We start from the raw sequence: 12524 nt of genomic DNA on the forward strand, positions 1-12524 counted from the left end.
AGCCTATGCAAGGAGGTCAGGAGTGAGTTAGAGAAAAGGGGTAGGAATAGCATTCCAGACAGGAAAGTCTCAGCAACACCAGAGAAGGGTAAGAACCTTTCCCTGGAACTAAAAGGTAGCCAGTGTGGCTGGAGCCTGCTGAGGTGGGACCTGCTGCAGGGCGTGGTGGATGGACCTAGGGTAAGGTCCTTGGGGATTGATCTGAAAACCAGAGCAATATATGGGGGAAACAATGAGAAAGTAGAGTGCTGTGCCACCCTCCACAACTTGGAAATAGAAAAACAGGTCATCGTTTGAATCAACTGCAGAAAAAATGTAATAGAACAGTTAGGCGCAGCCCTCAAGACTGTAAAAACTAAGTAACCTTTTTGGAGGTAGTGGGAAAGGATCCTCCAAAGTCATAAGCGACATAATTAAATCTCCAAAATGTTAATTCACCTAAAATCACACAGCAGAGCCAGCACCGGAACTCAGGTCTGACTGCAAAATCCCATTCTTCAACATAAGCATTATTTAACATACGTATACATTATCATTCAGATGAATGACCTATTTACTCATAGAAGTAACAAAGGAGCAATCTGAGGTGCCAATTCCAACAGTGCTCATTCAAGCAGAGTGCAGGAAGAGAGTCCTCTGGTCCAAGAACCCAGCACTATTTAGTTACCAGGTAGACCTGCCGGTACAGTGAAGGCGGGCCCTCAACCTCACTGTCCAGCCAATCTCAACCTGAGATCACTCTTCTCAACCCCCCTTAGTTGGAGACTGGGTTTCCCAAAAGGAATGCCCCCAGAAGAGGGCAGGCTGATTGGCAAACACCCAGTCTGTTCTTTCTCATCAGTCTGCAAATCTGGTTTTAGGGGCTCTGGATCCTGGGAGATGGATCTGTGACAAACAGCTGGCTCACCCAGACAATGCTGTCCTGTGAGGGTTGAGCGAGCAGCTGCCATACTCTTGAACCTCCGGCTTCACTGTGAGCACCCTTAACATTCACTGCAAAGCTAAAACATAGCCATGTGCCCCAGAGGGCACACCTAATTCTGTAAGGCAGGAGGAGGTCACAGAGGTAATGTCATAAAGGGGATGCTAGCTGTCCAAGTTGTCCCCACCCCCAACCTCTCTTCCCTTTAACATTACCTTGTCCTCCACCTCAAGAGACTTCTTTGGTGATCTGGAAGAACCTTTTGAAACCTCAGCTCAAAGGCTGAAACTTTTCCTGACACCGACTTCCATAAATATACTTCCCGGGGGGGGGGGGGGGGCAGAGGCAGACTACAACAGAATCCGTCCGTAAACATGAAACACTTCAGTTGCACCTATTCACACACCAAGCTTTCACTACCCACCCCCCAAGTCTCTCCAAGACAGGAATAAGGTCACTCCCCCTCCCCAAGCCTAGCGCAATGAAAATTATCAGTTTAGATACTGGGCTGGTAAAAAGATCAGCTGTTTATTCGGTACCTATACCACAGGTACTGTGTTGGCCTGTTTACATTATCTCCACTTTATAGATTAAGAAACTGAAGCACAGAATATAAGGAACTCATGCAAACACAGCCTCGAGACTCAGGACTAGAGCACAAGTGTTTGGTTCATTCTTTTAACTTCAAGGAGTCACCAAGGTGTAGTCTTGTCCGACAGAACTTTCTCCAATGATGGAAATGTTCTATGTATGTACTGACATGGTAGGAATTAGTCATTTGTAGTTATTGAGCATCTGAAATGTCTCTGGGTGGGAATGAGGTGAATTTTAAGCTTTATTTAACTTTAATAATTTAAATAGCCACATGTGGCTAGGGATTACAGAGGCAGAAGACTTAGATTTGATGTCTACCTTCTTGCTCACTACCTGGGAGTTGTGGGGCAAGCTGCCTACATCTCAAGGAACCACACTTTCCTTAGCCATTACTTCTGAGGTTACCGTTTAGCCCAAATAAGCTCATTATGTGAAAAGAACCAAAGCCCTGTAAATGGCACACAGAGCAGTTTCAGAAATGAATGGTGCTTGGACTGTAATGGGGGCCTCTGGGTCAGGGCCCTTGGCACAGATAACATCAGAAACCAATCAGGAGACTACCTCTGATGGGGACCCCCAGGCCCAAGTACCAGCTACATGGTTTTGGGAAGAAAAAACGCCACCACTCCCCTCCTTTCATATACACAGCGCACAGACCTCATGCAGCCCCAAAGGGGCAAGAAGAGACTTTAATCAGGGGAGGAGGCGGGATCCACCAGAATAAGAAAACATACAGCGAGCGTGGGAGCAGAGGAGCCAGAGCAGGCAGAAGAGCCCCAGCTCAGGAAGCTCTGGGACTCACCCCTCCACCTATAGCACAGGCACTGCACTGACAGACAAGGCAAAACAGTGGCCCCTCTCAGCTGGGAGGGCATAAAGTGGCCCTTGTAGTCAGAGATGCCTGGCTTTCAGCACCCAGCTCTGAGGCATGGCTGATGGCCAATTCAGCCCTTGTCCCCAACCAGTGCTGGGTGGCTATCTTCAGGCAGAGTTTAAGGAAGCTGGCAGAGAATTCCAACAACTCCTACTGGGCCCAAGGAGGCTCAGGAGTAAGAGGGCAAGGGAAAGGAACTGGAGTCTGACTCGTTCCTCCTTCCCTCCCATTCTCCCCACCTGGGGCTTCTTGGGGGAGGGGGAAAACACACACACACACACACACACACACACACACACACACACACACACAATAGTCGTCTTCTGGCTCCAGGCCCGCCCAGACCCACAGCGACCAATATGGTACAATCACTGGGACCAGTCATAGCCACTAGAGGTGGAGGTTGTTTTGTGAAGAAAAAAAAAAAAAAAAGACAAAAACGTTAGAGTCTCCTACAAGCACAGAATTTAAGTTTCAAGACGTTAAAAAAAATCTGTCCCAGCCCAGGGGACTGAACATCAGAAGCCAGCCTGACCAGGCACGTGTGGCCTTGGGGCAGGTCCACTGCTGCTTTGTTGCCCAGCTAGCAAGCATACCACCCACCTCCCGCATCTAATGCCCACCCCTACCCAGCTCCCCCCTCTGCCGCTGCTGCCGCTGCTGCCGCCGCCGCCGCCGCCGCTCTGGGGAGTAACTCCAGGATGCCTTCGCAGAGACACAGGGGAGCCTGAGGGGGAAGGCCTTGAGATCCAGCCAGATGGTTTAAAACTGTCAAAAGAACCAAGAGGCAGTGAATGGTAGTTATTACTGTATCCTGGCAGGCCTGCTCTGGGGAAGTGAGCTATCTGAGAGCTGCCACAGATTTCTGAGGGATAGGTTGGGTCCCAGCACACCTTGTGGGCACCCTCTTTCTAATTCAGCCTGCATTCAGCAGTGAGCTTCAGGGCACTAGCCTTAAACCTAGCACTCTAGACAAGACAGAAAAATTTAAGGGGGAAGTGAGCTTTTCCACAGCTCCCCTTAAGCGCGTCACAGAGGATGCTATAAAGCTCTGTCGCAGTACCTTGCTTGAACAGAGGTCGCCTTCTTTAGAGATGGGGGTTCACGTGCAAGGGCCTGGGGACTAGGGGGCCAAGAGCAGAAGGACCCAGGATCTGGTACTTTGTGTCAAGCTCTGGGTGGTTCTCCAACCGTAACAGGCCCTTGGAAATATTTTCTGCCCTCAAGGATCCATCATGGTGCCCAGAACAGCCCGACACACTTTACAGATCAGAGATTGTGGACCAATGGCCCACACACTGAACCCAGCCCGATAATGAGCGCTATGTGGTCCAAAAAGTATTTTAAAAAATACGAATTCATTGCCAACTCTGAAAATGTAAGAGATGTCGCATACAAATCCAGATTTGGGGACTCTTTGGAAGATGAAACTGTAACGGGCGGGAGCTCTAGGGTAGTGATCCTCTTCAGATGAGCCATGTGCTTACCAGGTCCCCAAAAGCCCACTTCGCTCACACGCATTACCTGCCTGAGCTGTGCACGCACCTGAGTATGTGACTCTTGCCAAATGCTATGGTACTACCTTGATCTTTGAATCTGAAAACCAAGCTCTAAGTCCCAGTTCCTCCTCTTACTGGCTGAGGGCCCTTGGATAGGTGACTTGACTTCCAGAGCCCAGTTCACTCACCCATAAAATAGCGATAACAGATGACTCAAAGATTGTTTCAGGGATTGAATGAGATATATAAATGTGCTTAGCTGTGTAATTATAGAAATGCACTTACCATCTGAAACTAATAGTGTACTACATGTTGGTTAATTGAATTTAAATAAAAAAAAAGAAAGAAATGCAGTTACCATAATTAAATGACTGCTGAATGAGCCAATATTAAATCAGGACAAGAACTATTTTTATTTTCTTTTGCAGTTGAATGTAGAGGCCTCCTAGTGCTTGGCCATAAAGCATTGGTGCTACAATACCTGGAAAGCTTACTACGTACCAGGTGATCTGCTCTGTATACATCTCATTTAATGCCCACCTGTACTAAAAGGTAACATTAATTGTCTCTTCACAGCTGAGGAAACTGAGGCTTCGTCAAGAGATTCAGTAACATGCCCAAGTAGGCAGTGAAGCTGGATGCACACACAGGTGGTGACCCCACAGCCTGTGTGATCTGAACAAGCACACTACCCTGCGTGCACAGTAAAGCTACTTTGTACACTGATGGCCCTCAGTATAATTAAAGCCCAGGGGAAGAAGGCGTAATTTCCATTTTTAGGAATCTAAGTTCCTTCTGGGCTGGATCTGTATGCACTGGTAGGAGTAAACACTAAGTCTACCATCTAGGGATTATAGTTAACTCTAAGCAGAACATGTCAACAAACCAAAGACTGTTTGGAAGAAGAAGAAAAAAAAAGAAAGCATGTCCTGAATATCTAAATAAGAACTGTGTCATCAGCTCATCAGTGTAAACAATCCCTCCTCTTCAGAGGGCTGCAGTCCTTTCAGTTGGGAACACAAACAACCAAAGAGGGATCTGGAGGACTGAAGCCATCAAAGAAATGGAAAACGGGTTGAAAGTATCATGACTTTAAGCCTGAGAAACAGACGCTGAGAACATTCAAATCTGTTTGAGAAGTAGAATTATACTAACTGTCCTATATTCTTGGAAAATTCCCAATTAGGTTTAACTTGCCTCACTTGGGGTTTGAGCTACATACAGGGAAGACTGTATACACTTTGAGATGTAGAAAGGAGCATCTAAGTCCCCATGAGAGACTAAGGGAGGTGTCCTCGAGGCACACAAATACAGAAAATGCCCTGCAGGTCCCAAAGATGACCCCCAGGTCCTCCAGCCCCAAGGCCCCTGGCTATTGTGCCACCCACCAGAAAGGGCCTATAGGCCTCAGGAAATATTCACACTGCTGGCACCACTTTACCACCAGATGCTAAGTTCTCAACCCACGGTTCCTCCTACCTTTGGAGGGACACCAGGAAGGCCCCCACTTACATTCTTGAGGAATTCCTCGGCCACGATGCGTGCACGAGCATTGACCGACAGCTTCATCTCACTGATCTCCTTGTCAATCTCCTCCATAAAGTGGATCACAAAGTCCACCAACTTGTGTTTGTACATCTGTTCTGTGTGGAAGTTGGTGATCAGAAAACTGATGTCATATCCCTGGAGAAGGAAGACAGTAGAGAGGAGAAAAAGAAACATGAGAGAATTAGCATCCCAAGGCACTTAGTTGGCCATGTCCTCTAGGGTCACTCAGCTACATGCTTCCTGCTAGTCATGATCTACTCCCAAGTCTCATGACCTTCAGGCAGCAGCCTGCCTGCTCTGCTACGGTGTCTATGCTGGGTCCAAGTAACTGACCCAGGTTGAGAATTTTGTGTCTGTCAGGCATCTCTGGAAAACTATCTGTGATAAAACAGCTGCATTCTGAATGAGTCATGGGAGAGCAAAGGAACTTGAAATCTTGTTACAGAAGAATCTAATGAAACGGGGAGAAGAGATGCTGTGGGAGAAGGATGGGATTGGGTTGTGTGTGGAAGAGTAATATTTGTTCTCGGTGGCCCCAGAGGCTAGATCTAGGACCGGGAAGAATGACTTTAGCTCAGGATGAGGACGACCTGGCCAACACCATCTGATGGTGCATGCTGCTCTGCACAGTAGTTGCTCGGTCACTGGGAATATTTTAAGTTGATTTGGCAGGGAGTGTGTGGAGAGGACTCAAGTACAAAGTCAGGCAACAACTGAGCCAATGTCAACTGTGGCCTTGAGAGACAATGATTTGGTTGGTGATGGAGCGTAGAAAGGATTTGATTCATTGTGCCCTTTCTGCCATTAGACTCTAGGCTCTGGAAGATGAGCAACACAACTCATATTTTTTGCCTTTTCCACAGTTGAGGCAGACCCAACTTTCCTAAGCTTCTGATCCCCCTTATTCTCACTCCAGCTGAAATGAAGGCCAACTCTCAACTCAGGCAGTGGGTGTCCTACAGCTGGAGCAGCAGCAATCCTGGTTCTACAAACAATCCCAAGCCAATGGGAGTAGACTCGGTGGAAGAATCTTGTGTATTATGAACATGTGGATCACATGGTCTCACCTCTACTGGTTTCCTTCGAAGGATAAAAAAGTTCTCTGCTCGCATCATCATGAAGCGCATGAACTTGTGGCATAAAATCTTCTCAATCTCATCAGCCTAGTAGGAAAGATAAACAGGGCTCCCTAAATCTGACATCATAGACCAACAAAAACCTGTAGCCTGGTCTGACCTCAATTTCCCCCAGACTTGCTGCAGGTAGTGGGGTTTCGCATTGGGAGCAATCGCTGCCTGAATCATGGGGCATCTGGTTGCCAACTGAATGTCTACAACATTAGAGCCTCTTCAACTCAGCAGGGCATTATCATGATCTGATTTTCGCTCATTCCAGAGAGGTAATTCTGGCAAACCCAAGTTTTTTATCCGCTCCTTCCAGAGTCCATATCTACATTCAAGGCTGTCTTTTCCTTTCCCATTTCACTAGTGCTGTGTTTCCCAGTCTATGATATATATACCATCCGAAGTTATCCGAGATAAACTTAGGTGGTCTCTGCTTTAGTAACAATGAACGATCCCCAAAGTTTTTCCCTGCTGAATTCTCATTATTTCTAAGGAAAGAACTTTGCAGCTAGGTGGTGGTATGTATGCCCTTAACACCTCCCAACACTTATCAATCTCCCTTTTTAACAAAGCAGTCCCCAAGGATAGAGCTTTCTGTAGGAAACAGGGCCTAGTCTAAATAACAGCTTGTTTTCTTTCACTGCAATTACTTTTTTAGAGTTCTCCCTATCTGACAAGTGATAGTGTTTTTCCACTATGGCATAAGGTTTCTTTTTCAAACAAATTTAAGAAAAAGAAAATAAGTCAATTTAAGGAAATCCATTAAACAAGTAACTGTCCAGGTGGTACATAAATATGTCAAAGTTATATGAGTGGTGGGAGTATCAACGTCACCTAAGAAATTACACTTTTTTACCGTAAATCTCTTTTTCAAAGTTTATAGTTATCAAATTGGTACTGGTACAATTTATTTTTCCGAACTGGACTTACTCTCCCTTCCTTATAAGTGCTTCTTTGACCTGACACCAAAACGGCCACAGCCTTGGCTGCTACTTTTCCCGACTTCTAATCTAGAGCAAGGCCCACAAGATAGAGTAGCTCTCTCTACTCTACTGACCTGCTGAATCTGGCAAATCATTCCCTAGGTACAGTCAAGGAAATAGAGCGTGGGTTTCCTTGCACCTTGAATCTGGCATGACGATCTCCCGGACGAGGATCCCTGGCCTCCTGAGGAGGCAGGGGCTCAGTGGTGAGCTCACCTGTTTCACAGCAATGCTGACCCGGACAGAGTTGATGGAGCCCTCAATCAGAACCTTTTCCTTCTCATTCCTGTTGTAACAGGAGCTCTTTGCTACTCCTGAAAACACAATGTCACAGAGGCCTCTGTACTATAGAGGAACAGAATGGTCAGGGAGGCCCCACAGCAGGCCCTGGAATCTCTATCTGAGACCATAGAGTCCAAGGAATAGGAGACTCACAAGTAGGGTGCTCCAAGATGGGGGCCAGCGAGCGTGTTCTCCAACAGAAGGAGCAAGGCTCTGGAGTCAGGGCGATAAGGTTTTGAAATCCAGCCTCCTCTGTTACTTTCCTTGGACAAGTTACCCTGTTGGAATCTCAATTTCCTCATCTGTAAAATGACTCATTCCTATTTCACTGGCAAGGATTGAGAGAGATCAAAAAGGGTCAATTGTCTAATAGAGTGCCTGGTACATGGTAGGAGCTTTACAAATGATAGCTCTTATTTTAATAACTACAGGCAAACCCATATACCATTTAGAGAATGAGAAGAGAGAGGCTGCCTTAGGGATAAGGACAAGCTAAAATCAAACAGAGTTTGCCCTCCTTTAATTATCAATCCAGAATGATTCACTTATTCAGTATTAAGACCCATCTCAGCTCAGTTCCCATTCTGATGCCTCTGAATCTCTAGGTATTTGTAATGGTAATTAAAACACCCAGTGGAAATCATGTATGTTAAGTAGAGCAACAAGAAACATGCTAACATCTCATATTTTTAAATTCAAATCATTTCAACACGGTGTGGTAATACTCTTTATCTCAGTTATATGTGTCTCAGATTAAACTTTAAAGGAGAACAGAATAATTTAACAAAATGTAAGCTAGATAAGAGAAAATAACCCAAAGCATGGAAAATTTGGAGTAAGGAATGAGAGAGTCCAGGTTGGCAGGGAAAAAACATTCTTTGATCTTTAAATTACAAGAGGACAGAGATGGCATCTAACAAAATGCTCCACTCTCTCCTTAAACTGGGTTCAATAATGACACAGGAGATACTTAATGAACAGCCTTATTCTGAGAAATCACACCTTGTGTCAAGCAATCTTGGCTCCAGAGTTTAGCTTCTCCCCTGGGTTTTGTCCTGCCAACCCACTGACCCTATTTTTGGAACTGCAAATTGGGAACCATTGCTCATCGGGCAATAAGACAAAATACGTGAACTATAGTTGTCTTGACAACTCCAGGATGGAAATTTGTGGCAGCCTCCAGGGGCTGAACCCATCACCCCCACCCTGACCTTTCTCTTCCCTACCTGACTTCTACTTCCGGCTTGTTGTGTCGTTCCACAACCTGGGAAGAAAAATTCTCCAGGCAGAGGGCAGCCTGCAGTGTGGCCCGCACGGCACTCAGGTAGGGGCGGAGAGTGGCAGTCTGTAGGAAAAAACCCAAGGGAGAATCAGAATCTGTCTTAGCAAACCCACTGGCCCCCTACTCCAGCTACACAGAAGCCAGGCAGTACTGAGAGTACCTGGCTCTGATACCACAGTGAACAAAACAGACTAGGCATTCAAGGTGCCTTTTATTCTAAGTCTAGAGCAGTGGTTCTCAACAGGGGACCATTTTTCCTGCCAGGGGATATTCAGCATGCAGGGACATTTTTCACTGACAGGACTTGGGATGGGGTGGGAGTGCTACTGGCATCGAGTAGAGGCCCAGCATACTGCTAAACATCCTACAATGCACCGAAAAGAATTATTCAGGGGTGCCTGGGTGGCTCAGTCAGTTAAGTGTCTGACTCTTTATTTTGGATTGGGTCATGATCTGAGTCGTGGGAACTAGCCCCGCATCAGGCTGCATGCTCAGCGCGGAGTCTGCTTGATTCTCTCCCTCTTCCTCTGCCCCTCCCCCTATTTGTGCGTACTTGCTCTCTGTAAAATAAATCCAGTAAGAAAGAAAAGAAAAGAAAAGAAATTATTCAACCCCAAATAGTGGTGAGGTTGAAAAATTCTGGTCTAAAGACCTACAGGTGACGACTGTTCTCAAATCTGTCTTTGGAGCCAACAATGGATATAAGTCTATTCTGTGCTAGGCACTGATCTAAATGCTAAGATTTTAAAGACCATCTCTACCTTTAAATAGCTCAACTGGGTAGAGAACATAAAAAAATAACTATGATATAAAGGAGAATGAAATGGGACAGAATTTGGTTTACAAATTATATCTCCTGAAGAAATTGGTTTGGAGGCAAAGAAGAAAATAGGATTAGGAGGACTTTACAGTAAGAAAAAGTAAACTAAGGACATTCCCAGTAGAGGGATCAGCTTCTACCTACACTGATTTATCTTCAGTTCTTTGTATTAACTAAGTTCTTTCTCACCTCAGGCCTTTACACATGCTGATCCATCTATCTACAGGCTTTTCTTCCCTCTCTTGACCCAAGTCATCCCTCAGACCTTGACTTATTCAGGGAAGGCCCCTTCCTTCCTCAGAGAGGCCATTCTTGACTTCCCCCTTCATAGCGTTTATTATAATTTACAATGACACATCCTTCGTATTTCTTTAGTAAAGTGATTTCTTCTTCACTAGACTGTAAGCTTCATGGGCAATAGACCATGCCTCTTTATTCAAATATACATAACCTGCACCTAGCTCAGTACCTAACATATGCCATAACGAAGGTTGGAACAAGGCAAAAAAGCATTAAGAGTTCCAGAAGTAGTGATAAGAAGTGTTGCTGTATACAGAAAGCATTTTAGATTCAGCAGATGAGGCTGCAATGGTAGCCTAGCTATTCATGGGTAATCTCAAATGCCAGGCTGTTAACTTTAGCTTTTCTTTTAAGGTAGTAAGGAACTGTTGGGACTTTCTGAGGAGGAAGTTATATGACTTCACCAGTTTGCACGGTGGTTCTGTAGAGAATGGACTGGAGAGGGAAGTGAGACCAAGGCCAAGAGGGTTATTCAAGGAACGATGATGAGAGCCTGGGGCAGCGGAGAGGACAAGCAGAGGGTATCACAAGAGTTGGACTGTTGTTAAGTCATAGAGAATGGAATAAAAAAACACCTCCCAACAAGCTGTGGTTCACCCATAGGATGAAATACTATTCAGCAATAAAAAGGAATAACTAGTGATACACTCAACATGGATGAATCTCAAATGCATTATGGTTAAGAAGCCACACTGGGGTGCCTGGCTGGTTCAGTCTGAAGAGCCTGTGACTCTTGATCTCAAGATCGTGGGTTTGAGCCCCATGATGGGTGTAGAAAATACAAAAATATATAAGGAAATAAACAACTTTTTAAGAAGCCACATCAAAAGGCCTACTCTGAAGAATTCCATTTATATGACAATATAGAAAAGACAAAACTACAGGAGGAAAAAAAATCAGTGGTTGCCTGGAATGGGGAGAAGACAGGACTGATAACAGAGGGACTTCAGGGAACTTTTTGAAGAAACATTCTGTTATCTTGGTTGTGGTAGTGGTTACGTTATTTTGTCAAAATCCATAGATGATAAACCTAAAATGGGTGATTTTTAGGTGACAAGCCCTATGACACCTGCCCTTTCACAAATAAAATGCATTCTCCTATAATACCGCGATGAAGTTGACTTTTAAAATATCCAAGAGGCACAGCCTCAATTAAAAAAAAGAGAAAATCCAGGCTTCTAACTGAGGTAAGAAGACACAAAGCCAGGATAAACAATATAAAAAGCAAAGCGAGTTTAAGAGAGAAAATGGATTTTTGATCTGGAGGTCTAATCTGAAGGTGTCTTCGAGATATCCAGGCAAACCTTAAGAGAGCTAGGAAGACAGATTCGAGAGCCACCAAAACACAAGATTCAAAGCTGGGACTAGACAGGTACCACTAGGAAAAATGTAAAGAGGAAGGTGGTAAGCCCAAGCCTCGACTCCCAGGAACACCCACACTTATCAAATGGGAGGATTTCCAGGAAGGGAGGGATCAGTAGTATCAGAGCTCACGTACTATGGTTAAGGTTAACGCGGTTGAATTCTGACCAGGAAGAGGTCTGGGTGGTGGCAGCATGAAAGAGAGCCTTCTGTGGGGTAGAAGCAAGGCAGGGAGTAAGGAGAAGAGTGGGATAATAAAGTGCAAATGCTTCCTCTGGGAAACGGGTCAAGCGGGCAGGAGAGGACAAGACAGTGCACTTGTATAGGGAAGTTCTGCTCTGGGTGAGGTGATCTTACTATGTTCCTCAGCGGCCCTACTACGGGCAATGAGGCCTACTAAGTGCCTTCAAGCCGCTACCACCAGCCTAGGAGGTCCCACTTCCGGAGTAATCTATGCCTCACAACTCCCCACCTGGATCGAAAGCCAAACCATGAAGCAGCAAGGCCTCCTTCTTAAGAGGGCGTCCCCCGCTCGCCCCTTCCTCACTTCGGCTCCCGCCCCGCCCTCTCTCTCCCAGCCTCCTCCCGCCCCCGCATCCCGCAGCAGCCCTCAGCCCCGGGCCTCTCCGCTGCAAAGCCGCATCTCCCCCAGACCCACAGCTTTGAGGCAAAACAGCGGGGGTCCCTGGCCCAGGGCCCGGTTCTCTTACCATCGCGGGCGCTGGCTGTGCCGGAAAGCGGAAGTGCGGAAGTGGCCAGCCCCGCGACGCCTGCCCTTTCGCGAGAAGCTCAGCCTTAGTCTCCGCCCGGACTTCCGGACGGTACCATCTATGATCCGAGCGGAGAAGGGGGAGCCTAGGAACACTTGGTCCTTTGGAAATTTCCCCGCTAGGACTGTCTTGACATTTTTAGACTCCTGAAGTTTCAAATCGAT

The 12524-nt window shown here is 46.1% G+C and overlaps 1 protein-coding gene across 1 annotated transcript; it reads right to left on the minus strand.

Moving 5' to 3' along the window:
• Positions 1–2174: 2174 nt before the first annotated feature.
• ARPC4 (actin related protein 2/3 complex subunit 4) lies at positions 2175–12498 on the minus strand. The gene is given in 7 exon segments (XM_008697905.2): positions 2175–3158; positions 5402–5572; positions 6505–6600; positions 7761–7833; positions 7835–7858; positions 9053–9171; positions 12301–12498. Coding segments are annotated over 7 exon segments (492 nt in total). The 5' UTR covers positions 12304–12498; the 3' UTR covers positions 2175–3152.
• Positions 12499–12524: the final 26 nt, after the last annotated feature.

Source organism: Ursus maritimus, unplaced genomic scaffold, assembly GCF_017311325.1.
Source record: "Ursus maritimus isolate PB19 unplaced genomic scaffold, ASM1731132v1 scaffold_14, whole genome shotgun sequence".
NCBI classification, from domain to species: Eukaryota; Metazoa; Chordata; class Mammalia; order Carnivora; family Ursidae; genus Ursus; species Ursus maritimus.